This window comes from Mizuhopecten yessoensis, unplaced genomic scaffold (genome assembly GCF_002113885.1).
Source record: "Mizuhopecten yessoensis strain PY_sf001 unplaced genomic scaffold, ASM211388v2 scaffold11135, whole genome shotgun sequence".
Taxonomy (NCBI): Eukaryota; Metazoa; Mollusca; class Bivalvia; order Pectinida; family Pectinidae; genus Mizuhopecten; species Mizuhopecten yessoensis.
This window is the reverse complement of record NW_018408897.1, coordinates 501,878-527,635: the sequence shown is the minus strand read 5'-3', so window position 1 is coordinate 527,635 and position 25,758 is coordinate 501,878. Positions and strand designations below refer to the sequence as shown.

The 25,758-nt window shown below is 37.7% G+C and overlaps 3 protein-coding genes across 12 annotated transcripts in view; 2 read left to right on the top strand and 1 right to left on the bottom strand.

Annotated features, from left to right (window-relative positions):
* Positions 1-17,376, bottom strand: part of LOC110466526 (photoreceptor outer segment membrane glycoprotein 2-like) — a 25,345-nt gene extending 7,969 nt beyond the window's left edge. The window contains exons 1-5 of one of the 4 annotated variants that reach the window (XM_021523077.1): positions 17,341-17,376; positions 16,752-16,936; positions 12,589-12,817; positions 11,282-11,432; positions 10,716-10,793 (exon numbers count right to left, since the gene is read on the bottom strand). In XM_021523077.1, coding sequence (XP_021378752.1) covers positions 10,716-10,793; positions 11,282-11,432; positions 12,589-12,817; positions 16,752-16,906 — 613 coding nt within the window. In that variant the 5' untranslated portion in view covers positions 16,907-16,936; positions 17,341-17,376. Of the gene's footprint in view, positions 1-2,007; positions 2,111-10,715; positions 10,794-11,281; positions 11,433-12,588; positions 12,818-16,751 lie in introns of those variants that run through there. The other 3 variants (XM_021523074.1, XM_021523076.1, XM_021523075.1) reach the window with 3 other exon arrangements.
* Positions 2,978-9,090, top strand: LOC110466527. 6 transcript variants are annotated; one of them, XR_002464742.1, is made up of 5 exons: positions 2,997-4,019; positions 5,644-6,644; positions 6,750-6,815; positions 7,323-8,106; positions 9,059-9,090. XR_002464742.1 is itself a non-coding variant. In XM_021523078.1 (3 exons), exon 1 carries the CDS (start codon positions 3,083-3,085, stop codon positions 3,866-3,868), a length of 786 nt encoding a protein of 261 aa, XP_021378753.1. In that variant the 5' UTR covers positions 2,978-3,082; the 3' UTR covers positions 3,869-4,019; positions 5,644-6,538; positions 7,310-8,953. The 6 variants fall into 6 exon arrangements, 3 of the variants coding, with proteins under 3 accessions (XP_021378753.1, XP_021378754.1, XP_021378755.1); XR_002464743.1 differs by lacking the exon at positions 9,059-9,090 and adding an exon at positions 8,160-8,181 and having other exon boundaries at positions 2,998-4,019; positions 7,323-8,000; XR_002464741.1 differs by lacking the exon at positions 9,059-9,090 and having other exon boundaries at positions 3,011-4,019; positions 7,323-8,952.
* A 775-nt stretch (positions 17,377-18,151) lies between the features above and the next one.
* Positions 18,152-22,296, top strand: LOC110466529. 2 transcript variants are annotated; one of them, XM_021523082.1, is made up of 3 exons: positions 18,152-18,504; positions 18,535-19,147; positions 21,690-22,296. In XM_021523082.1, exons 1-2 carry the CDS (start codon positions 18,211-18,213, stop codon positions 18,994-18,996), a joined length of 756 nt encoding a protein of 251 aa, XP_021378757.1. In that variant the 5' UTR covers positions 18,152-18,210; the 3' UTR covers positions 18,997-19,147; positions 21,690-22,296. The 2 variants fall into 2 exon arrangements, with proteins under 2 accessions (XP_021378757.1, XP_021378756.1); XM_021523081.1 differs by having other exon boundaries at positions 18,152-19,147.
* The last annotated feature ends 3,462 nt before the right edge of the window (positions 22,297-25,758 follow it).

The following is a 25,758-nucleotide window of genomic DNA, read 5'->3' as shown; positions in this document are numbered from 1 at the left end:
TATTTGTATCATCACTTTATTACATTGATATTTGCATCCTCACTTTATTACATTGATATTTGCATCCTCACTTTATTGCATTGGTATTTGTATCATCACTTCATTACATTGTTATTTGTATCATCACTTTATTACATTGATATTTGAATCCTCACTTTATTGCATTGATATTTGCATCCTCACTTTATTACATTGAAATTTGCATCCCCACNTATTTGTATATGCGATACGACACAATTGCTCTTACCCATATCAGCCATCGCCGTATCACACCCCAAAAGCCGTATCAGCCCCCGCCGTATCACACCTTAAAACACGTATCAGCCCGCAAAACCCGTTGTGGAAATTTTTCGTTTTTCAATATTTCAAAAGAAAAATAGATCATAAGATAGTAGCTTTTATTAGTAAGTATGTAATAAACAGAATAAAACATGCCTTTTTTCCCATATCACACCCAGTATCAAACCTCGACCAATATCAGCCCTCGGGCCTTCGGCCCTTGGGCTGATATTGCAGTCTTGGGTTGATACTGGGTGTGATATGGAAAAAGGCATGTATTATTCTCTATATATATTTCTTCTACGAAATCAAATGTGCCTTTGCCCCTACCTCGTTACCTATACCTATAAATTGGGGTAAAACACTCGGCAGAGCCTCGGATTAACCGTTTTACCCCAATTTATGATCCCCTCGGGAGGAATTCTCTATCCATCTCCGGTACATATGAAAGAGTCTTATCTTTCAAAGATAAGCCTCTGGTTTTACCCCAATTATGATCACAGAGGGAGGAATTCTCTATCAATCTACCGTTACATGTGAAAGAGTATTTTTTCTCTCTCATATCTACCATTAAAAAACAAATACCTGTCAACATCGACAGACGGTCGCCATCTTCCGGTTTTTAAAATACTTTCTCCATAGTTTAAAAACAAAAATATAAGTAGAAATGAATTCTCCATACCCTCAAACTGCAACAAGTTGCACGCATAAAAACAACACATTTCCATGATAACTCTATGGTTTAGTTGTTATTCAACTTTCTATTTTCCATACGACATTTTCTAAGCGCCATCTTTGAACTTCATCCCTACTTACTGTACACTTCATTTAGTGCGCAGAGAAATATAGCTCCTAGTAGAAAATAGAAAAAATGAATAAAAAAATATCATGACTGATTATGTAATTGATTGATATAAATGAAATTATAGATACAATTAATAAATACAGAGCTAATGTAGCAGACGACGTAAGTTGTTAACATTGGGACAAACGCGCTCTTACTTTTAATTGGGATTTGCCTTCATCGTACGGTCTGCTCCGCTCTCACCCAAACCCACCCCACTCTTTAACGTATCGCTGCTGAAATTAACCTACTACTGCACATAAATCGTAGATATATCCAACGACGGACGTATTTCTGCATGAAATAATTACTACATTTAACTTTACGTGTAATGTACAGTGCACATAAAGCGAGTCGTCATACCGTATAATGTCTGGGTGTTTGGTGTTCAGGAATTCTTCATTGACCCAGTTGACGTCAAACCAATCACTGTAGCCATTGCTGCCACAACAGTGATATTCCTGCTGTAGTTTATCCAAGGTCACCTTCACGAACATATCCGTTTTGTACCGTTTCATTACGTAGCCCAGACCATTCTGCAAGGACTCCTCGATAACAGAACGATGAGTGAAACACATCAGCCCCCCCGCCAGTAGGAACCAGACTAAAATAAATGACAGTATAACCGCAAGAAAGAGAAAGTTCACACATCGCCCATTCATCTCAGAAGTCGAACAATCGTATACAATCTTAAAGGTTACAATATGTAAAATAACCACTTTGATTCCAACTGCAAGTAGAAAATATGGCAGAACGTCGGTGTCATATCCATCCAGCAGCATCATTCTAGATTCAATGTTTATCTTCATGTATACTGCCATGCCAATAAGAGCTATTCCAAATAAAGCGATCAAACTATTGAGTATACAAATCGTAATTGCAATCTTCTCTCTCACGTTCGACGATATGTTGCAAGTTATGCACATGTTTGCAACAAAAAGAACGGACTTACTTGAAATGAGAACGTCACCAATGGTACAAAATGGATGATGGCTTATCTTACGGAAGTGACGTCATAATGAAAACAATGACGTGCCGTCATATGGCGCGAAATTAGAGATACCAAAATCCTTTAATGACAGATAATATAATATAACTGGCCCTCGCTGTTCCTTTTCAACCACCAGTTTGATACATAGAGAATAAAACACGCCTTTTTCCATATCACACCCAGTATCAACCCTCGACCAATATCAGCCATCGGGCCTTCGGCCCTTGGGCTGATATTGCAGTCTCGGGTTGATACTGGGTGTGATATGGAAAAAGGCATGTATTATTCTCTATTTATCATATGTTTACTAATAATAACACCCTTTTTGTATGTGTAATAAGTCTAAAATTTCCACAAGTTGATATCAGCCCGGGTGATAGCACACACCCTTGGAGTAATATCATACCCCCTTGAAAGTGATATCACACCCCATAGAAAAGTGATATCACACCCCCTCCCAAATTTCCGGATTTTGCCCCTTCTGCTTAATATGAATTGTTGGCATGGAATAACTGCGAGTTGTAGAGTTATTTTCGCACGTGTGTTTCTTTTTTCCATTGAAGTAAGTATGGAATTGTATTCCATAAATATCATAAAAATGACAAGAACAGTTTTAATTTAGCCTCCTCTTGAATGGGCAATCGGAATCAAAACTCATTGATGCACGTTACAACATAAGTAAGTCAAAGGTATATCGTGCACACATCTGTAGACGGACCCTGGTACATCAATAAAAGAACTTCATTTCAGCATAAGTTAAATATCTATTCATGGCTCATTTTGCGAGACGTCTTTCAAAAATAAAAATCGATTAGGTTTACTTTCAGTTAAGTCGGTACACCACGTTCATTTAAACCCACGTTAAAGCGAACATTGTGCCTTTGATTCTGAGCAAAAGCCGTCATTCAAACGTGACTGATGAAATTTTGACCAGGTTTTTGTAAACATGTTATCATCATGCCGATTGCATGGTGTACTTACACTCTCGTCAATTTGGATTTAGATTACATCTTGGAAATGATAAGGTCCCGGATACAGAGTGCCACCAGGGCAGTCCGATGGGGTCCACATCGAGTGTAAAACGAACTACACGTCCCTTAAAAGACGACAATAAACCCGTGCAAAGTCAAAGACCTGTCCGGTTAGAACAGATAGAGGAGAGAACGTCACACGGCACCGAGGACAACAAGAAACTCATTAAAGACGAAGATGTGAAGTTGTCTAAGGACACGGAGAAATCTCGGCACAGACGACTGACAAAGGACGACACGAAACATACCCCATTTACAAAGGACGAATCTAAATACACACAAGATCACATAGATAAACCAACGTCCTTCAGGGATGACACGCTACACGTGAAGGATGGACAAAAATCACGCAGAAGGTACAGTCAGTATGATGTAAGGGACAGTAGCGGTGATATTAGAAAAGACGAGCTATTGTACGAGGAAGATGATGCAAGAGACGCAATGCTCAAAAGAAGATACGGCAAACTTTCACACGAAAAAGGAGAGAAAATAAAGCACATTGGCGATGACGGTCCGGAGGTCGGAGAGGAAAACGACGACACCGATGAGTTAAGAAGGCTGATAGAGAAAAGGCATCGGAGTCAGAGGTACTCTCTTCCTCCTGGACGTCGGGAACCCCCGAGAGAGGCTCCACGGCATCGAACACGTCCAGAAAGGATTGTGAGCAGAGAACCACGTGGTGTAAACTTTGCCTTTTGGGGCAAGGATGGTGTTACATTTTAAATCACAATATTATAAAACTTGGATTATTCTTTGAAATATTGTGACGCTGCACGTACAGTGACGTCATAAAACTGGTTTCTTGGTGATTTCAGTAGCAGTCACAGTAGAAACGTGGATTGAATTAGTCGCGCAGCCCAGTCCCGATATAACAGTAAGTTAAAGTTGGCAGTTTAATTAGTTGTAAATGTAGTATGACATTATAGTTAATAGATACGTCTTTATAGTTTGCTGCAGTAGTGTTAACTTAAATTATGTGGCTCAGACCTCACAACACCGCCTTATATAGGCACACGGCTTATACATATTTGTTCCTGTTCGCTCGATTGTTCTTGATACATTTCATAATCTAAGATATATACTATATTATATACGTCTAAAAAGTAAAATATATTATACATAGGCTTAATGATTGTTTGTCGTGTCTATAAACCTTATAATGTCCCATGTCTCTGTTGTTGATGTGGATCTCAGGATCACTGCGGAAACACGATACGAGTCGGATTCAACATATGTATACCAACTCGGAAAACGACGAGCGTTTTATTTGATTCCCATTCCTTACATATGATGACCGTGAATAATGTCGATACAGGACTACACAATACAGTTGTGTACAGACTGGCTTGGCCATACACATAGTCATTAGAATATAGATAGACCTTTTGACGACAGTGAATTCAAAGGCAGAGTAAATATTTCACACCATCACACGGGGGTACATATTGTGTTACTCCGTAGTACGCAATAGTCTTTAGAATACGTTAGCCAGTATAGACGTTACCCAAAGGTATTTAAAACTTAATTTATTCGTTTAATCAAAAGGAGCGATCCGTGTGTGCTCAGCTTGGAGTAACTCGGCACAGTTCCGTGAAATGAAAGATTGAAATCGTACCAAGATCTATAGGTAGTGTTGACGTCAAAATTGTTACGTTAGTATACAGTTTAAGTATAGGGTTGAAGGATATTCCGTCTTTGCATATTGCAGAGTTATCTTCTCTTGGGAGCAGGTATTGATTGTTACGTCACTTGTTTGTGAGAATAACGACATCATGTTTTGAGAAAACGACGTAATTTTCTCACACAGACCAATGACGTTACAATCAATACCTGCGCCCAAGAGAGATAACTCTGTAGTACGCAAAGACGGAAAAGCAAGTTTCTGGTGTCCCGAGACCAGGTCTTTTTCCCGAGGCAAACCCATACTTTAACCGTTTTATTATACCGATACACACTAGAGAGATAGTTTTAACTAGAAAATATTTGTAAACTATAAGCAGTTTAGCTTCACGTCCCAACTATCCTTTTGATGGCAAAAAAAACAAATGCTTCTTGTTCGGAAGCAAGCTCCGCCCACCTCGCGCGTCGCTTCCGAGTTCGGTAGCAAGCTCCTTCCACCTCGCGCGTCGCTTCCGAGTTCGGTTATAAGCTCCGCCCACCTCTCGCCTGATTGACTCGGCGGAAACACCCGAGTGTAGGTGTGTTTTAGTTCCCAGACCAACACACAGGACTGAAACACAGTGGGGATATATTCGATTTAACCAATTACTTTTATATAGAGTAAATAAAGTAGAGGTATAATAAATACCACTGACCCTCCCCGGGCGATGGTATAGTCATAAATATATGGCAGTGAGTCCATTTATGTTTGTAAATTCGATGTATATATATTGGTGGAGTGGGCGTTAATATGTGTCCAATCGTTTTGTCACTGTTATAGGCAAATACATACTTTTAGCTAATGGTTATGAGAGATCCTTTAATTTTGTATATTACAGGTAGATGATGGCCTAGGTATTCCGATGGGGAGGTGACTCATGGGAAATAGACAGACCAAGGAAGGCGGGAAGACGTATACGGGCGGAGCGCGTGTAGTCATAGTTCTCCGTCAGCTTCAGAAGACTTAGATCCTAGTAGTAAAACTCGAATTAAATTCCGGGGAGACAAGCGGAAACATGTCACCTTCACCAAGCGACCACAGATGGTCGAAATAGGACAACTGACCAAAGATCTCGCGTATAACGGCAAAGTTAAATTCCAGCGAAGTCAGACCAGAGCCGTAGGAATCTCCAACGCTGGAGAAGACAACAAAGCGTCGATGACGTCAGTAAATACCGTGACGTCATCGGTGCCAGGGGTTCCTAGCATTGCGACTTATCAACAACCAGAAGAGGATTTCCAATGGGAACAAAGACCAACGCAACAAACGGCGCTTACAAAAGTAGACGAAATATAAACGGATGATATCATTTTATTCCAGAGTCCTTCCCTTTTGTGTGAAGCTAAAATGTACCTTTAACTTTATGAACAGAGAAAGACTTCATTATTCATTGAGATATATACCATAACATTAAATTGAATGCTGTGAACAGATGTTGTATAGTGAATCACTCTGAAAAAGTCCTGCAATACACATATATGTAAATATCATTTGCTTAATTAAAAGTATATTTGAACATATTTTTGTATTATGTGACATTGTGCTTCTTAATATCGTCCTAAATAAAAAATACTTTGTACGTACAATGTTAACGCGAATCTGCTATACGTGTACAATGTGTACCCAGGTCCAAAGTCAAGGTCCTGTTAATGTGCTGTGTTTATCTGACGTAACAATCAGGTCCGAAGTTAAGGTCCTGTTAATGTTCTGTGTTTATCTGACGTAACAATCAGGTCCAAAGTCAAGGTCCTGTTAATGTTCTGTATTTATCCGAAGTAACAATCAGGTCCAAAGACAAGGTCCTGTTAATGGTCTGTGTTTATCTGACGTAACAATCAGGTCCAAAGTAAATGTCCTGTTCATGTAACAATCAGGTCCAAAGTAAATGTCCTGTTCATGTAACAATCAGGTCCAAAGTAAATGTCCTGTTCATGTAACAATCAGGTCCAAAGTAAATGTCCTGTTCATGTTCTGTGTTTGTCTGACGTAACAATCAGGTCCAAAGACAAGGTCCTGTTAATGTTCTGTGATTAGCTGACGAAACAATCAGAATGTATGTTCTGTGTTTATCTGACGTAACAATCAGGTCCAAAGACAAGGTCCTGTTAATGCTCTGTGTTTATCTGACATAACAATCGGTCCAAAGTCAAGGTCCTGTTAATGTTCTGTGATAAGCTGACGAAACAATCAGAATGTCCTGTTCATGTTCTGTGTTTATCTGACGTAACAATCAGGTCCAAAGTAAATGTCCTGTTCATGTTCTGTGTTTGTCTGACGTAACAATCAGGTCCAAAGCCAAGCTCGTGCTAATGTTCTGTGTTTGATTTGTCTGACGTAACAATCAGGTCCAAAGCCAAGCTCGTGCTAATGTTCTGTGTTTATCTGACGTAACACTCAGGTCCAAAGTAAATGCCCTGTTCATGTTCTGTGTTTATCTGACGTAACAATCAGGTCCAAAGTAAATGCCCTGTTCATGATTTGTGTTTATCTGACGGAACAATAAGGTCCAAAGTCAAGGTCCTGTTAATGTTCTGTGTTTATCTGACGTAACAATCAGGTCCAAAGACAAAGGCCTGTTAATGTTCTGTGTTTATCTGACGTAACAATCAGACCCAAAGTCAAGGTCCTGTTAATGTTCTGTGTTTATCTGACGTAACAATCAGGTCCAAAGTAAATGCCCTGTTCATGTTCTGTGTTTATCTGACGTAACAATCAGGTCCAAAGACAAGGGCCTGTTAATGTTCTGTGTATATCTGACGTAACAATCAGGTCCAAAGTAAATGCCCTGTTCATGATTTGTGTTTATCTGACGGAACAATAAGGTCCAAAGTCAAGGTCCTGTTAATGTTCTGTGTTTATCTGACATAACAATCAGGTCCAAAGACAAAGGCCTGTTAATGTTTTTTGTTTATCTGACGTAACAATCAGGTCCAAAGTAAATGTCCCGTTTTTGTTTCTTTGTTTATCTGACGTAACAATCAGGTCCAAAGTCAAGGTCCTGTTAATGTTCTGTGTTTATCTGACATAACAATCAGGTCCAAAGACAAAGGCCTGTTAATGTTTTTTGTTTATCTGACGTAACAATCAGGTCCAAAGTAAATGTCCCGTTTTTGTTTCTTTGTTTATCTGACGTAACAATCAGGTCCAAAGTCAAGCTCGTGCTAATGTTCTGTGTTTATCTGACGTAACAATCAGGTCCAAAGACAAGGTACTGTCAATGTTCTGTATTTGTCTGAAGTAACAATCAGGTCCAAAGTCAAGGTCCTGTTCATGTTCTGTGTTTATCTGACGTAACAATCAGGTCCAAAGTCAAGCTCGTGCTAATGGTCTGTGTTTATCTGACGTAACAATCAGGTCCAAAGACAAAGGCCTGTTAATGTTTTTTGTTTATCTGACGTAACAATCAGGTCCAAAGTCAAGGTCCTGTTCATGTTCTGTGTTTATCTGACGTAACAATCAGGTCCAAAGCGAAGGCCTGTTAATGTTCTGTGTTTATCTGACGTAACAATCAGGTCCAAAGCGAAGGCCTGTTAATGTTCTGTGTTTATCTGACGTAACAATCAGGTCCAAAGTAAAGGTACTGTTAATGTTCTGTGATTAGCTAACGAAACAATAAGGTCCAAAGACAAGGTCCTGTTAACGTTCTGTGTTTATCTGACGTAACAATCAGGTCCAAAATCAAGGTCCTGTTAATGTTCTGTGTTTATCTGTCGTAACAATCAGGTCCAAAGACAAGGTCCTGTTAACGTTCTGTGTTTATCTGACGTAACAATCAGGTCCAAAGTCAAGGTACTGTTCATGTTCTGTGTTTATCTGACGCAACAATCAGGTCCAAAGTCAAGGTCCTGTTGATGTTCTGTGTTTATCCGACGTAACAATAAGGTCCAAAGTCAAGGTCCTGTTCATGTTCTGTGTTTATCTGACGCAACAATCAGGTCCAAAGTCAAGGTCCTGTTGATGTTCTGTGTTTATCCGACGTAACAATAAGGTCCAAAGTCAAGGTCCTGTTCATGTTCTGTGTTTATCTGACGTAACAATCAGGTCCAAAGTCAAGGTCCTGTTGGTGTTCTGTGTTTATCCGACGTAACAATAAGGTCCAAAGTCAAGGTCCTGTTAATGTTCTGTGTTTATCCGACGTAACAATAAGGTCCAAAGTCAAGGGCCTGTTCATGTTCTGTGTTTATCTGGCGTAACAATCAGGTCCAAAGTCAAGGTCCTGTTGGTGTTCTGTGTTTATCCGACGTAACAATCAGGTCCAAAGTAAATGTCCTGTTAATGTTCTGTGTTTATCTGGCGTAACAATCAGGTCCAAAGTCAAGGTCCTGTTAATGTGCTGTGTTTATCTGTCGTAACAATCAGGTCCAAGGACAAGGTCCTGTTCATGTTCTGTGTTTATCTGTCGTAACAATCAGGTACAAAGTCAAGGTCCTGTTCATGTTCTGTGTTTATCTGACGCAACAATCAGGTCCAAAGTCAAGGTCCTGTTGGTGTTCTGTGTTTATCCGACGGAACAATAAGGTCCAAAGTCAAGGTCCTGTTAATGTTCTGTGTTTATCTGTCGAACAATCAGGTCCAAAGACAAGGTCCTGTTAATGGTCTGTGTTTATCTGACGTTACAATCAGGTCCAAAGTAAATGTCCTGTTAATGTTCTGTGTTTATCTGTCGAACAATCAGGTCCAAAGACAAGGTCCTGTTAATGGTCTGTGTTTATCTGACGTTACAATCAGGTCCAAAGTAAATGTCCTGTTCATGTTCTGTGTTTAACTGACGTAACAATCAGGTCCAAAGTCAATGTCCTGTTCATGTTCTGTGTTTATCTGACGCAACAATCAGGTCCAAAGTCAAGGTCCTATTAATGTTCTGTGTTTATCTGACGTAACACTCAGGTCCAAAGTCAAGGTCCTGTTCATGTTCTCTGTTTATCTGACGTAACAATCAGGTCCAAAGGCAAGGGCCTGTTAATGTTTTGTGTTTATCTGACGTAACAATCAGGTCCAAAATCACTGTGTTTATCTGACGTAACAATCAGGTGCAAAGTCAAGGTCCTGTTCATGTTCTGTGTTGATCTGACGTAACAATCAGGTCCAAAGAAAATGTCCTGTTCATGTTCTGTGTTTATCTGTCGTAACAATCAGGTACAAAGTCAAGGTCCTGTTCATGTTCTGTGTTTATCTGACGCAACAATCAGGTCCAAAGTCAAGGTCCTGTTAATGTGCTGTGTTTATCTGTCGTAACAATCAGGTCCAAAGACAAGGTCCCGTAACAATCAGGTCCAAAGTCAAGGTCCTGTTGGTGTTCTGTGTTTATCCGACGTAACAATCAGGTCCAAAGTCAAGGTCCTGTTGGTGTTCTGTGTTTATCCGACGTAACAATCAGGTCCAAAGTAAATGTCCTGTTCATGTTCTGTGTTTATCTGACGCAACAATCAGGTCCAAAGTCAAGGTCCTGTTGGTGTTCTGTGTTTATCCGACGGAACAATAAGGTCCAAAGTCAAGGTCCTGTTAATGTGCTGTGTTTATCTGTCGTAACAATCAGGTCCAAGGACAAGGTCCTGTTCATGTTCTGTGTTTATCTGGCGTAACAATCAGGTCCAAAGTAAATGTCCTGTTCATGTTCTGTGTTTATCCGACGTAACAATCAGGTCCAAAGTCAATGTCCTGTTAATGTTCTGTGTTGATCATGATCTGACGCTGTTGGCGAAGTTTTCTTTCCGGGAGACATTTTTGATTTAGGCGAACCTTTCCGTTTAGTAGGTTATTTTTTACCACCAGTTTAAGCTTTTTTATCCTAACGTTCCTTGGATTTATCCTTTCTAGTTTTGTCCTTTTTATCCTTTCCTTTTTTGTCCTTTTTGTCCTTTCTTCTGTTCCTCTTGTCTTCTTTGTTCTTGTCCGTCGAATTGTCCCTACCACTACTATCCTCAAAGTCAAACTCTGGGGCAGTTCCACCCTTTCCATCTTCTATGTCATCGCTGGAACACCTCTTCGCTATTTAGTTTGTAACAAAGAAAGATTGGTTAAGATGCTGACGTAATGATTAAGTGAGCAATTAAACATGTAACAAGTGTGTTCTCGGTCAGTAAGAGAAAAATTTACCACGAAACAGATCGATACAACATGAAATGATATTCACTGTATGGTACGTCTGTGTAGATAACCGATAGTTCACAGTTAACTAATTCTAAGATCATTATATCAACATGATGTACTCTCATACTCACCGAACTCGGTATATAATTGACAAAGAGAATATCCTAGGATCCCCGGAGTGAGCAGTGATAATGAAATATGTATCGAACAGTGTTGTGTTTATCATATGGGTAATTTTTAAGCTTTAAAAAACGAGACTGAGTAAAATAATAATCAAATGCCAGTTAATATACCTTGGTATATAACTACTAATTTTCATCATATTTAAGTACATTTGTAAAGCTTATTAAAGTAAAGAACGTTTTAAGAGTATAAATTATTTTTACGTTTGACATATTTCATGGGGTCCCCGGGAGAGCAGCAGTCACACGGACAGCCTGGACAGCAGTACCCCGCCCCTTCCCCCTCGGGATCCTCCATGTCACGTGCATCCGCCATGGAAGTCTGCAGGTATCGCATCAACACCAACGTCACGAACTTCAAACGTAAACACATGTAGATAGGTCAGATGTCGTTTATTGTAGAAATAGCTCATCGTGGAAAGAAACATACAACTTTATCACATACCTGTTGAATCTTGTTATAGTAATACAAGCAATTTTCAGACCATGAAATGTTGTATTTTTACCTACTAGCCGGNGAAGAATTTACCACGAAACAGATCGATACAACATGAAATGATATTAACTGTATGTTACGTCTGTGTAGATAACCGATAGTTACACAGATAACTAATTCTAAGATCATTATATCAACATGATGTACTCNTTTTTGTTTAACGAATCAGAAAGCACTCATTTATTGCGCGGACGTACATGTATATATTCGTCCGCGCAATGAATGAGTGCTTTCTGATTCGTTAGGAAAACACAAATGTGTGGTCTTGCATATATATAAATCAGAAGTACATCTGACTTAAGGTACAATGTCCCACGTTGTAATCGAAAACGAAACAACATAGAAGACGGAATGACTTCCGTTGCCAAGTAATTCAGTTTTCAGCTTCAAGGGTGACTCTATTTTGATGAATGATGAACTCTAGTAGTGGCAGTGTAAAGGTCAAGAGTTACCTCCTGATTTTTATTTTCAAAAAGTAAAATTTCTAACAATTTAACTCCGTAAACTGCTACTTAACATATCAATTATATATTGAATATTTCTGTAGAAAAGGACTAAACAGATATTTCCTTTATTTTATAACAGTGACAATGGTGACACCACATTCGTACTTTACGTTACCGTTTACCTTAATTTTTAAAACCCTTTAATGAACATTAATGTAAATGTCACAGCAATTTACCAAGGGATATTCATGTGTATATGTTTCAAGTCTTTATTTAATGCCTGAGAATGTTTATGTAATAGTAGGGTTGTTTGAGTCTAGTCCCTATGTCTATTGTCTGTGTTCTGTCCGATGAGTGTTCGTTACTCTTCGTAACTTGACGTGTATGTTCATATTTGGTGTGTTACCTGTCCGGTAGTTTCGGTGTTTGTCCCTATTTGGAGATGTCTTGAGTACGTGTCCAGGTGTGACAGGTGAGAAAGTCGTGCGTTGAAAAAGTGAGTTTGGAATAAAACCAACTATACAATCGCGGAATGAAAAATTCCATTCGAAGAAAGTAAGGTAACGAACCTGTAAAAGGAAAGCCGAGATGACTGACCATCCTGTCGGTACAAGGATTCTGTTTTCAAAGAAATCCATCAGGACGTTGGAACAGCCGGATTGGTACAGAGTTACACTTCCGTAGTGCACGTGCATCGATTTGTCCTTGACAGCATGATGGACACATGGACGGGGTGATGTTACGTCACAACAACTGTAGGGAACATCGTCCGAGTAGAATAAACCCCCCTTCAGCTTCCTACAGAAAATAACATAAACAGAGAATATTTGTAACCTCAATTTATTGCATTGATATTTGTATCATCACTTTTGTATCCTCACTTTATTACATTGATATTTGTACATTTTGTATCCTCACTTTTGTATCCTCACTTTATTACATTAATATTTGTATCCTAACTTTATTGCATTAATATTTGTATCCTCACTTAATTGCATTGATATTTTTATTCTCACTTTCTTACATTGATATATGTATCATCACTTTTGTATCCTCACTTTACTACATGGATATTTGTATCCTCATTTTATTACATTAATATTTGTATCATCACTTTATTACATTGATATTTGTATCCTCACTTTATTACATTGATATTTGCATCCTCACTTTATTGCATTGGTATTTGTATCATCACTTTATTACATTGATATTTGCATCCTGACTTCATTGCATTGGTATTTGTATCATCACTATATTACATTGATATTTGCATCCTCATTTTATTGCATTGGTATTTGTATCATCACTTTATTACATTGATATTTGTATCATCACTTTATTACATTGATATTTGCATCCCCACTTTATTACATTGATATTTGCATCCTCACTTTATTGCATTGTTATTTGTATCATCACTTTATTACATTGATATTTGCATCCTCACTTTATTACATTGATATTTGTATCATCACTTTATTGCATTGGTATTTGTATATCACTTTATTACATTGATATTTGTATCCTCAAATTATTACATTGATATTTTCATCTTCACTTTTGTATCCTCACTTTATTGCATTGATATTTTTATCATCACTTTATTACATTGATATTTGTAGCCTCACTTTTGTATCCTCACTTTATTACATTGATATTTGTATCCTCACTTTATTGCATTGATAATTGTATAGATCTCCACTTTATAACATTGATATTTGTATCCTCATCTTTTTACATTGATATTTGTATCCTCACTTGTGTATCCCCACTTTATTACATTGATATTTGTATCCTCACTTTTGTATTCTCACCTCATTACATTGATATTTGTATCCTCATTTCATTACATTGATAGTTATATCTCACTTTTGTATCCTCGCTCTATTGCATTGATATTTGTATCATCACTTTATTGCATTGATATTTGTATCCGCACTTACTTTATTACATTGATATTTGTATCCTCACTTTTGTATCCTAACTTTATTACATTGATATTTGTATCCTCACTTTATTGCGTTGATATTTGTATCCCCACTTTATTACAGTGATATTTGTAAACTCACTTTATTACATTGATGTTTGTAAACTCACTTAATTACGTTGATATTTGTATCCTCACTTTATTCCATTAATATTTGTATCCCCACTTTATTACATTGATATTTGTAAACTCACTTTATTACGTTGATATTTGTATCCTCACTTTATTGTTGATATTTGTATCCCCACTTTATTACATTGATATTTGTATCCTCACTTTATTACATTGATATTTGTATCCTCATGTTATTACATTGATATTTGTATCCTCACTTTTGTATTTTCACTTCTTTACATTGATATTTGTATCCTCACTTTTGTATACTCACGTTAGTACATTGATATTTGTATCCTTACGTTATTACATTGATATTTGTATCCTCACGTTATTACATTGATATTTGTATCCTCACTTCATTAAATTGATATTTGTATTCTCATTTTATTACATTGATATTTGTATCCTCACTTTTGTATTCTCACGTTATTACATTGATATTTGTATTCTCACTTTATTACATTGATATTTGAATCATCACTTTATTACATTGATATTTGTATCCTCACTTTATTACATTAATATTTGTATCCTCACTTTATTGCATTGATATTTGTATCCCCACTTTATTTCATTGATATTTGTATCCTCACTTTATTACATTGATATTTGTATCCTCACGTTATTACATTGATATTTGTATCCTCACTTTTGTATTCTCACTTCAATAAATTGATATTTGTATCCTCATTTTATTACATTGATATTTGTATCCTCACTTTTGTATCCTCACTTTATTACATTGATATTTGAATCCTCACTTTTGTATCCTCACTTTATTATATTGATATTTGTATCCTCACTTTTGTATCCTCACTTTATTACATTGATATTTGTATCCTCACTTTTGTATCCTCACTTTATTACATTGAAATTTGTATCCTCACTTTTGTATCCTCACTTTATAACATTGATATTTGTATCCTCACTTTATTGCGTTAATCTTTATTACATCACTTTATTGCATTGATATTTGTATCCTCACTTTTGTATCCTCACTTTATTACATTGATATTTGTATCCTCATGTTATTACATTGATATTTGTATCCTCACTTTTGTATCCTCACTTTATTGCATTTATATTTGTATCCTCACTTTATTACATTGATATTTGTATCCTCATGTTATTACATTGATATTTGTATCCTCACTTTTTTATTCTCACTTCATTACATTGATATTTGCATCCTCACTTTTTTATTCTCACTTCAATAAATTGATATTCGTATCCTCATTTTATTACATTGATATTCGTATCCTCATTTTATTACATTGATTTTGTATCCTCACTTTTGTATCATCACTTTATTACATTGATATTTGTATAATCACTGTATTGCATTAATATTTGTATCATCTTCATCTATTTCAAGTTAAATGTATCTTAATTATGTTGGATTAATGAATATAATACAGTTTAATTAATTACTTGAAGTGACTAAGTACGTATTTTGCACTTTATTCTTTCTTTATATTCACTCAAATATTAACAACAATCTTTCTACTTAATTAAGGAATAATTTTAATCAACATATGCGCGTGTTAATATGTATTATATGATATGTATATAACTTTGGGTTCTAAAACGTTGGAAAAATAATTACATTTTATAATTGTAACTTATGCGAAGCGACTTCGTTTCCATTGTTCAACATTTTCTTATCCTTATTACATGTATATAATGTTATTATATTTCTTCGGGAGGAATTCTCTATCCACCTCCCGTGTATTCATGTATGAAAGAGTCTTATCTTTCAAAGATAAACCTTGGGTTTTTACCTCAATTATGATCACCGAGGGAGGAATTCTCTACCTACCTTCTGTTACATTAGAGTAGTTTTCTCTCATATCTACCATTAAAAAACAAATACTCCACCTGTCAATGTCAAAGACGGTCGCCATCTTCCGGTTTTTTAAATACTTTCTCCGTAGTTTAAAAACAAAAATAGAAGTAGAAATGAATTCTCCATACCCTCAAACTGCAACATGTTGCACGCATAAAAACAACACATTTCCATGATAACTCTATGGTTTAGTTGTTATTCAACTTTAATAATTTCCATACGTTATTTTCTAAGCGCCATCTTTGAACCTCATCGCTACTTACTGTACATCTCATTTAATTTAGTGCGCAGAGAAATATAGTTCCTAGTTGAAAATAGAAAACAAATTATGTTTTTGTTGTCAAATTTTTAACTCATGACTGATCATGTAATTAATTAATATAAATGAAATTATAGATACAATTAATAAATACAGAGCAAACGTAGCAGACGACGTAAGATGTTGATATTGGGAGCTGCTCCCCTTAGTTTTTGTATTACTACGCGATGTGATTAGCCCATGTAAGATAGACTCAGCAAGCATGGTTATCTTACATGGCCAGCGTTATCTTACATGACCGGATATGAGAGAAAACGCAATCTTACTTTTAACTGGGATTTGCATTCATCGTACGGTCCGCTCCGCTTCACCCCTACCCCACCCAAACCCACCCTTTAACGTATCACTGCTGAAATTAACCTACTACAAGTCACGTACACTGCACGTATTTCTGCATAAAATAATTACTACTTTTAACTTTACGTGTAATGTACAGTGCACATAAAGCTAGTCGTCATACCGTATAATGTCTGGGTGTTTGGTGTTCAGGAATTCTTCATTGACCCAGTTGACGTCAAACCAATCACTGTAGCCATTGCTGCCACAACAGTGATATTCCTGTTGTAGTTTATCCAAGGTCACCTTCACGAACATATCCGTTTTGTACCGTTTCATTACGTAGCCCAGACCATTCTGCAAGGACTCCTCGATAACAGAACGATGAGTGAAACACATCAGACCCCCCGCCAGTAGGAACCAGACTAAAATAAATGACAGTATAACCGCAAGAAAGAGAAAGTTCACACATCGCCCACTCATCTCAGAAGTCGAACAATCGTATACAATCTTAAAGGTTACAATATGTAAAATAACCACTTTGATTCCAACTGCAAGTAGAAAATATGGCAGAACATCGGTGTCATATCCATCCAGCAACATCATTCTAGAGTCAATGTTTATCTTCATGTATACTGCCATGCCAATAAGAGCTATTCCAAATAAAGCGATCAAACTATTGAGTATACAAATCGTAATTGCAATCTTCTCCCTCACATTCGACGGTATGTTGAAAGTTATGCACATGTTTGCAACAAAAAGAACGGACTTACTTGAAATGAGAACGTCACCAATGGTACAAAATGGACGATGGCATATCTTACGGAAGTGACGTCATAATGAAAACAATGACGTGCCGTCACATGGCGCGATATTAGAGATACCAAAATCCTTTAATGCATTGACGGATAACTGGCCCTCGCTGTTCCTTTTTAACCGCCAGTTTGATACCGAGTTGTATTATTTTAGTAAGAACATTCATGTAGGGACATATTTTAACAAAAATGTTCCACATAGCCCATTTTACACTGATACTTTGACTAGCCCAAGGATAAAGTTTTTAAAAACACAAAGTTTGATATTACTGAATGGAAAAGACTAACCGCTACTTTGGAACAGTAAAAGAATCAAAGGTCATTATTCCTTGGATAATTATTTAACATTACTAAAAAGCAAATATCATGCAAACAAAAGAGTTGTGGAATATTTTTTGCCCGTGTTTCTTTTTTCTTTTGAAGTAAGTATGATATTAAATTCCATAAATATCATAAAAATGACAAAAACAGTTTTAATTTAGCCTCCTTTTGAATGGGCAATCGGAATCAAAACTCATTGATGCACGTTACAACATAAGTAAGTCAAAGGTATATCGTGCACACATCTGTAGACGGACCCTGGTACATCAATAAAAGAACTTCATTTCAGCATAAGTTCAATATCTTTTCATGGCTCATTTTGCGAGACGTCTTTCAAAAATAAAAATCGATTAGGTTTACTTTCAGTTAAGTCGGTACACCACGTCCATTTAAACCCACGTTAAAGCGAACATTGTGCCTTTGAGTATGACCAAAAGCCGTCATTCAAACGTGACTGATGAAATTTTGACCAGGTTTTCGTAAACATGTTATCATCATGCCGATTGCATGGTGTACTTACACTCTCGTCAATTTAGATTTAGATTACATCTTGGAAATGATAAGGTCCCGGATACAGAGTGCCACCAGGGCAGTCCGATGGGGTCCACATCGAGCGTAAAACGAGCTACACGTCCCTTAAAAGACGACAATAAACCCGTGCAAAGTCAAAGACCTGTCCGGTTAGAACAGATAGAAGAGAGAACGTCACACGGCACCGAGGACAACAAGAAACTCATTAAAGACGGAGATGTGAAGTTATCTAAGGACACGGAGAAATCTCGGCACAGACGACTGACAAAGGACGACACGAAACATACCCCATTTACAAAGGACGAATCTAAATACACACAAGATCACATAGATAAACCAACGTCCTTCAGGGATGACACGCTATACGTGAAGGATGGACAAAAATCACACAGAAGGTACAGTCAGTATGATGTAAGGGACAGTAGCGGTGATATTAGAAAAGACGAGCTATTGTACGAGGAAGATGACGCAAGAGACGCAATGCTCAAAAGAAGATACGGCAAACGTTCACACGAAAAAGGAGAGAAAATAAAGCGCATTGGCGATGACGTTCCGGAAGTCGGAGAGGAAAACGACATCACCGATGAGTTAAGAAAGCTGATAGAGAAAAGGCATCGGAGTCAGAGGTACTCTCTTCCTCCTGGACGTCGGGAACCCCCGAGAGAGGCTCCACGGCATCGAACACGTCCAGAAAGGATTGTGAGCAGAGAACCACGTGGTGTAAACTTTGCCTTTTGGGGCATGGATGGTGTTACTTTTTAAATCACAATATTATAAAACTTGGATTATTCTTTGAAACATTGTGACGCTGCACGTACAGTGACGTCATAAAACTGGTTTCTTGGTGATTTCAGTAGCAGTCACAGTAGAAACGTGGATTGAATTAGTCGCGCAGCCCAGTCCCGATATAACAGTAAGTTAAAGTTGGCAGTTTAATTAGTTGTAAATGTAGGATGACATTATAGTGTATAGATACGTCTTTATAGTTTGCTGCAGTAGTGTTAACTTAAATTATGTGGCTCAGACCTCACAACACCGCCTTATATAGGCACACGGCTTATACATATTTGTTCGTGTTCGCTCGATTGTTCTTGATACATTTCATAATTTAAGAGATATACTATATTATATACGTCTAAAAAGTAAAATATATTATACATAGGCTTAATCATTGTTTGTCGTGTCTATAAACCTTATAATGTACCATGTCTCTATTGTTGATGTGGATCTCAGGATCACTGCGGAAACACGATACGTGTCGGATTCAACATATGTATACCAACTCAGAAAAAGACGAGCGTTTTATTTGATTCCCATTCCTTACATATGATGACCGTGAATAATGTCGATACAGGACTACACAATACAGTTGTGTACAGACTGGCTTGGCCATACACATAGTCATTAGAATATAGATAGACCTTTTTGACGACAGAGAATTCAAAGGCAGAGTAAATATTTCACACCACCACACGGGGTACATATTGTGTTACTCCGTAGTACGCAATAGTCTTTAGAACACGTTAGCCAGTATAGACATTACCCAAAGGTATTTAAAACTTAATTTGTTTAATCAAAAGGAGCGATCGGTGTGTGCTCAGCTTTGTATAACTCAGCACAGTTTCGTGAAATGAAAGGTTGAAAACGTACCAAGATCTATAGGTAGTGTTGAAAAACGACGCCATTTTGACGGTTGGATTATTGGTCGACATCGTATGTAAATACTTATCTATATAAACCTGTAGCTTTGATTGACAAAAACGCCACGGGTACGTGATATTGTATCGATAGTGACACACGACATTATTATGTCATTATGTGTTTCATAGGAAAATTGTTTAAATAAGGTAAGTTTGTGTGTAACAGTTTGTTCATTCATTAAAATACTAAGTTAGTGATGATATACCATTATTCAATTTGGATTTAAGATTTCGGTCGTGCATGCATGCAAATCTTAATTCTTTCTGAAATTTCACCTAAAGATCATGTTCACATGGAGCGTTAAACTCGCGTCTGCAAGTCGCGGTATATGCGTCCAAAATGCCTTTTTTTTTTTTGCTCCTATGTTATTTAAGCGATATTCAACATTGTATGGCATTGCCACTATATAACCCTACCAAACTAATTATTATGACGTCATAATTGTTACGTTAGATACCACTGACCCTCCCCGGGTGATGGCTGTTCAACAAGCATACAAGATACATACATTATTTGAACTAAATACTGAATTATAATAAGTGTAATTGTTTTTTTTTTTAATGAGATGAACATATTCCAAAAATGGTAGATATAAGTATTGAACTGCTTTCATTTGGCATTCATAGGCAATATGAATTCCAAGTGGACAAAGGCAAATCCAACATGAATCAGCCATCTCCCGGGGAGGGTCAGTGGTATCTAACGTAACAATTATGACGTCATAATAATGATGACGTTAACAATCAATCCTCGGCATTCATAGCCTAAACGAATGCCAACTGAATTTGGTTGGGTTATTATTCTATTATGGCCCTTTCCCGAGGGAACTGTTCCCGAGGGAAAGGGCCATACTAGATTTAGTACATCACATGAAACAAACATGAGGAACTTCATGGATAACATATTCAATAATTAACAACTGCTGGAAATTTGAACGTAACATTTGATGTTTTGATTCATGAATTGTTCACTTGTTGTTAATTGTAACGGTACAATTATTAAATTTGAAAGAAGGTGTACAAACAATGGAATGTCGAAATCTCTGCCACATGATGGTTCTTGTAAATGCCGCCGCAAACCTTGCCTGATGGCAATAAGATAACTTTTTGAGTAGATCTCTCCTTTTTTGTTCCGTATATTGGCATAGAAATCCGCCAAAACACCGTTCAATTCACTGGATTGAATCACCGCTAGGTCACATACGGTTCCCTTTTCCAGTAGGAAGTCTTATAGGACTGCGACGGCAAATTGTGTCGCCTGCTTCGTCTTTATGCATTGCTGAGCCTCTGCGAAGCAATCGGCATTCCCGGTCCCGAATCTCGAAGCCATTTTGGCAGACGACAACAATGAAGTGAAAGTAGAAAATGTACAGCGCTCCCTAGGAGAAGGGGCGCAACTCTTAGGCGTCACGGTACTTTTCCCGCAGTCTCAGCGGTCCAAAAAAGGGTATAGTGCCCGTCTCCAGGTATATTTCCCGTTGTCAAGGGCGGATGCTAACTATACCAAATTGAACAAGGGTAGTTATCCAATAGCTATCCTAGAACTTATCATGTGATGTACTAAATAGTGGTAATGCCATACGATGGTAAATATATGGTAGTGAGTCCATCAATGTTTGTAAATTCGATGTATATATATTGATGGAGTGGGCGTGGATAATGTTGATATGTGTCCAATCGTTTTGTCACCGTTATAGGCAAATACATATGTTTAGCTCATGGTTATGAAAGATCCTTTAATTTTGTATATTACAGGTAGATGATGGCCTAGGTATTCCGATGGGGAGGTGACTCATGGGAAATGGACAGACCAAGGAAGGCGGGAAGACGTATACGGGCGGAGCGCGTGTAGTCATAGTTTCTCCGTCAGCTTCAGAAGACTTAGATCCTAGTAGTAAAACTAGGATTAAATTCCGGGGAGACAAGCGGAAACATGTCACCTTCACCAAGCGACCACAGATGGTCGAAATAGGACAACTGACCAAAGATCTCGCGTATAACGGCAAAGTTAAATTCCAGCGAAGTCAGACCAGAGCCGTAGGAATCTCCAACGCTGGAGAAGACAACAAAGCGTCGATGACGTCAGTAAATACCGTGACGTCATCGGTGCCAGGGGTTCCTATTATTGCGACTTATCAACAACCGGAAGAGGATTTCCAATGGGAACAAAGACCAACACAACAAACGGCGCTTACAAAAGTAGACGAAATATAAACGGATGATATTATTTCATTCCAGAGTCCTTCTCTTTTGTGTGAAGCTAAAATGTACCTTAAAAGTTGTATTTTTGTGTGAATCACTCTGAAAAAGTACTGCTTTACACATATATGTAAATATCATTTGTTTAATTAAAAGTATATTTAAATATATTTTTGTATTATGCGACATTGTGCTTCTTAATATCGTCCTAAATAAAAAGTACGTTCGATGTTAACGCGAATCAGCTATACGTGTACAATGTGTATCCAGGTCCAAAGTAAATGTCCTGTTAACGTTCTGTGTTTATTTGACGTAACAATCAGGTCCGAAGTCAAGGTACTGTCAATGTTCTGTGTTTATCTGACGTAACAATCAGGTCCAAAGTCAAGGTACTGTCAATGTTCTGTGTTTATTTGACGTAACAATCGGGTCCAAAGTCAAGGTACTGTCAATGTTCTGTGTTTATTTGACGTAACAATCGGGTCCAAAGTCAAGGTACTGTCAATGTTCTGTGTTTATCTGACGTAACAATCGGGTCCAAAGGCAAGGTACTGTCAATGTTCTGTGTTTATCTGACGTAACAATCAGGTCCAAAGTCAAGGTACTGTCAATGTTCTGTGTTTATTTGACGTAACAATCGGGTCCAAAGTCAAGGTACTGTCAATGTTCTGTGTTTATTTGACGTAACAATCGGGTCCAAAGTCAAGGTACTGTCAATGTTCTGTGTTTATCTGACGTAACAATCGGGTCCAAAGTCAAGGTACTGTCAATGTTCTGTGTTTATCTGACGTAACAATCAGGTCCAAAGTCAAGGTACTGTCAATGTTCTGTGTTTATCTGACGTAACAATCAGGTCCAAAGTCAAGGTACTGTCAATGTTCTGTGTTTATCTGACGTAACAATCAGGTCCAAAGTCAAGGTACTGTCAATGTTCTGTGTTTATCTGACGTAACAATCAGGTCCAAAGTCAAGGTACTGTCAATGTTCTGTGTTTATCTGACGTAACAATCAGGTCCAAAGTCAAGGTACTGTCAATGTTCTGTTTATCTGACGTAACAAGCAGGTCCAAAGTCAAGGTACTGTCAATGTTCTGTGTTTATCTGACGTAACAATCAGATCCAAATTCAATGTCCAGTTAATTTTCTGTGTTTATCTGACGTACCAATCAGGTCCAAAGTCAAGGTCCTGTTCATGTTCTGTGTTTATCTGACGTAACAATCAGGTCCAAAGTCAAGGTACTGTCAATGTTCTGTGTTTATCTGACGTAACAATCAGGTCCAAATTCAATGTCCTGTTAACGTTCTGTGTTCATCTGACTTAACATTCAGATCAAAAGTCAAGGTCCTGTTTGGTATATTTAACAACTTCTACTACAAATGCAAAGTGTATAAAGGTCGTAAGCGTACTCAGTGAAATGGATCTATTATAAATTCATTTAGATTAACCACGTTTACCGATGCCCTTATTAAGCGTCCTGATAAGTTATATATATCTACGTCTGTATTTAGCTTCAGTTAGATTAACGACGTTTACCTCGATCCTAAGAGTCCGGACAAGTAACATGTTCAGTATCTACTCAGCTTCAGTTAGATTAATTTAACGACGTTTACCTCGATCCTAAGCGTCCGGACAAGTAACATGTACAGTATCAACTCAGCTTCAGTAAGATTAACGACGTTTACCTCGATCCTAAGAGTCCGGACAAGTTACATGTTCAGTATCTACTCAGCTTCAGTTAGATTAACGACGTTTACCCGATCCTAAGCTTCCAGAAAAGTAACATGTACAGTATCAACTCAGCTTCAGTTAGATCAACGACGTTACCTCGATCCTAAACGTCCGGGCAAGTAGTTACGACGTTTACCTCGATCCTCGATCAACACTGTAGATTAAAAATCTGTTCCTTACGATTTGTCCTAAGCGTCCATGATATGTATCTTACATGTACTTCATTTACTACAAATGTATCTAAGGCCTCAGCGTCCTGCTTCCTGACGCGTATCTTATTTCAGCTAATATATTTAAGATTGTATCTAGGTCCTTAGCGTCCTGTTTCGTGCAACGTATCCTACTTTACAGTGCTTTAGAGTGGCTTATGTTAGCTAGATAATATTAGTTACGAATTTATTACCCCTTTGAGTCTTTTATATTGGTTTTGTACAGTTCCCGGTCAACTTTTCTGTTGTCAAGATAAAAATGGCACAGTAGATCTACCTCATTTAGTTTCGTTTTATCAAACTCCTCGAACTGTTCTTCCTGATTCTTTTCTTTTAAATTCGTCCTCAGCATGTTTGCCGCTCGTCTGTTCGACTTTTGTGTGTTTTGTGGCACATAGTTAGCCCTTTTGGCGAGTATTTCCTCATCAGTATGCGAAGCGAAACGTTTTGTCATTTTGTAAACATCGCCGGAAGTAGACGACGAATGCGAGTTGTCTCCCATTGCCCGGCCGCAAGATACAAAGACACGTGACCCGTATACCCCTTGTAAAAGCACGTGATTCCACCGTATTACTGCGGAGAATCACGTGACATGACCGTATACCCCCTGAGATTTTCGTATACCCCTTGAGATTTACGAATGCGGTTTGGTACACTGTAGTTTTTAACCAATCAGATTCCTAGATTTTTCTCAAAGGGGTAATAAGGCGCTATATCAAATGTTTTATATTTATTTATTTCATCTATGACATGTATCCCGGTCCTAAGCGTCCCTTTTACTGACGCGGATCTTACTTCAGCTACTGCATATACATCTGTACGACGTGTATCCCGGTCCTACGCGTCCTGTTAACTGAAACGTATCTTTCTTCAGCTACTTCATCTATGAATTGTATCCCGGTCCAAAGCGTCCTGTTTAGTGACGCGTATCTTACTTCAGCTAAATACATCTACGACATGTATCCCGGTCCTACGCGTCCTGTTAACTGAAGCGTATTTTTCTTCAGCTACTCCATCTATGAATTGTATCCCGGTCCAAAGCGTCCTGTTTAGTGACGCGTATCTTACTTCAGCTAAATACATCTACGACGTGTATCCCGGTCCTACGCGTCCTGTTAACTGAAGCGTATCTTTCTTCGGCTACTTCATCTATGACTTGTATCCCGGTCCAAAGCGTTCTTTTATGGGACATGCATCTATAAGAACTTCAGTAACATGTAAACGTGTACCAAGATCCTTAATAGGGATCTATTTGGTGTTCTATTGAGCATAGCTCCAACTCCGTAATTGTGCCCAATCCTTTTGTAATTATATTGCAATAAAATAGGTTTAAACTAAACTCCGTAATTGTCTTTAAACCAAGCCATAAGCGCCTTGTAATGNCCGACTTAAAGTAATAAAGAACTTGAACTTGAACTTGAACTTGTATCTGTATATACATGTACATTTACGTGTGTGACATGTACAGGTACCGCTCAACAAAGAATGTGTCAACTGGGTTCCATATATATACACTACAACATCTTTGAAATGTGTTTTCTAACGATATGATGACCTTGACATAAGAAGTGTAAATATTTGGGTAGATAGACAGCAATAGGTGTTATAGTCAGACGTCTATTTCTCTACACATGATACCACCAAAACTTCACAAGGAAGACACAAAAGGTATATCGTATGAACACATG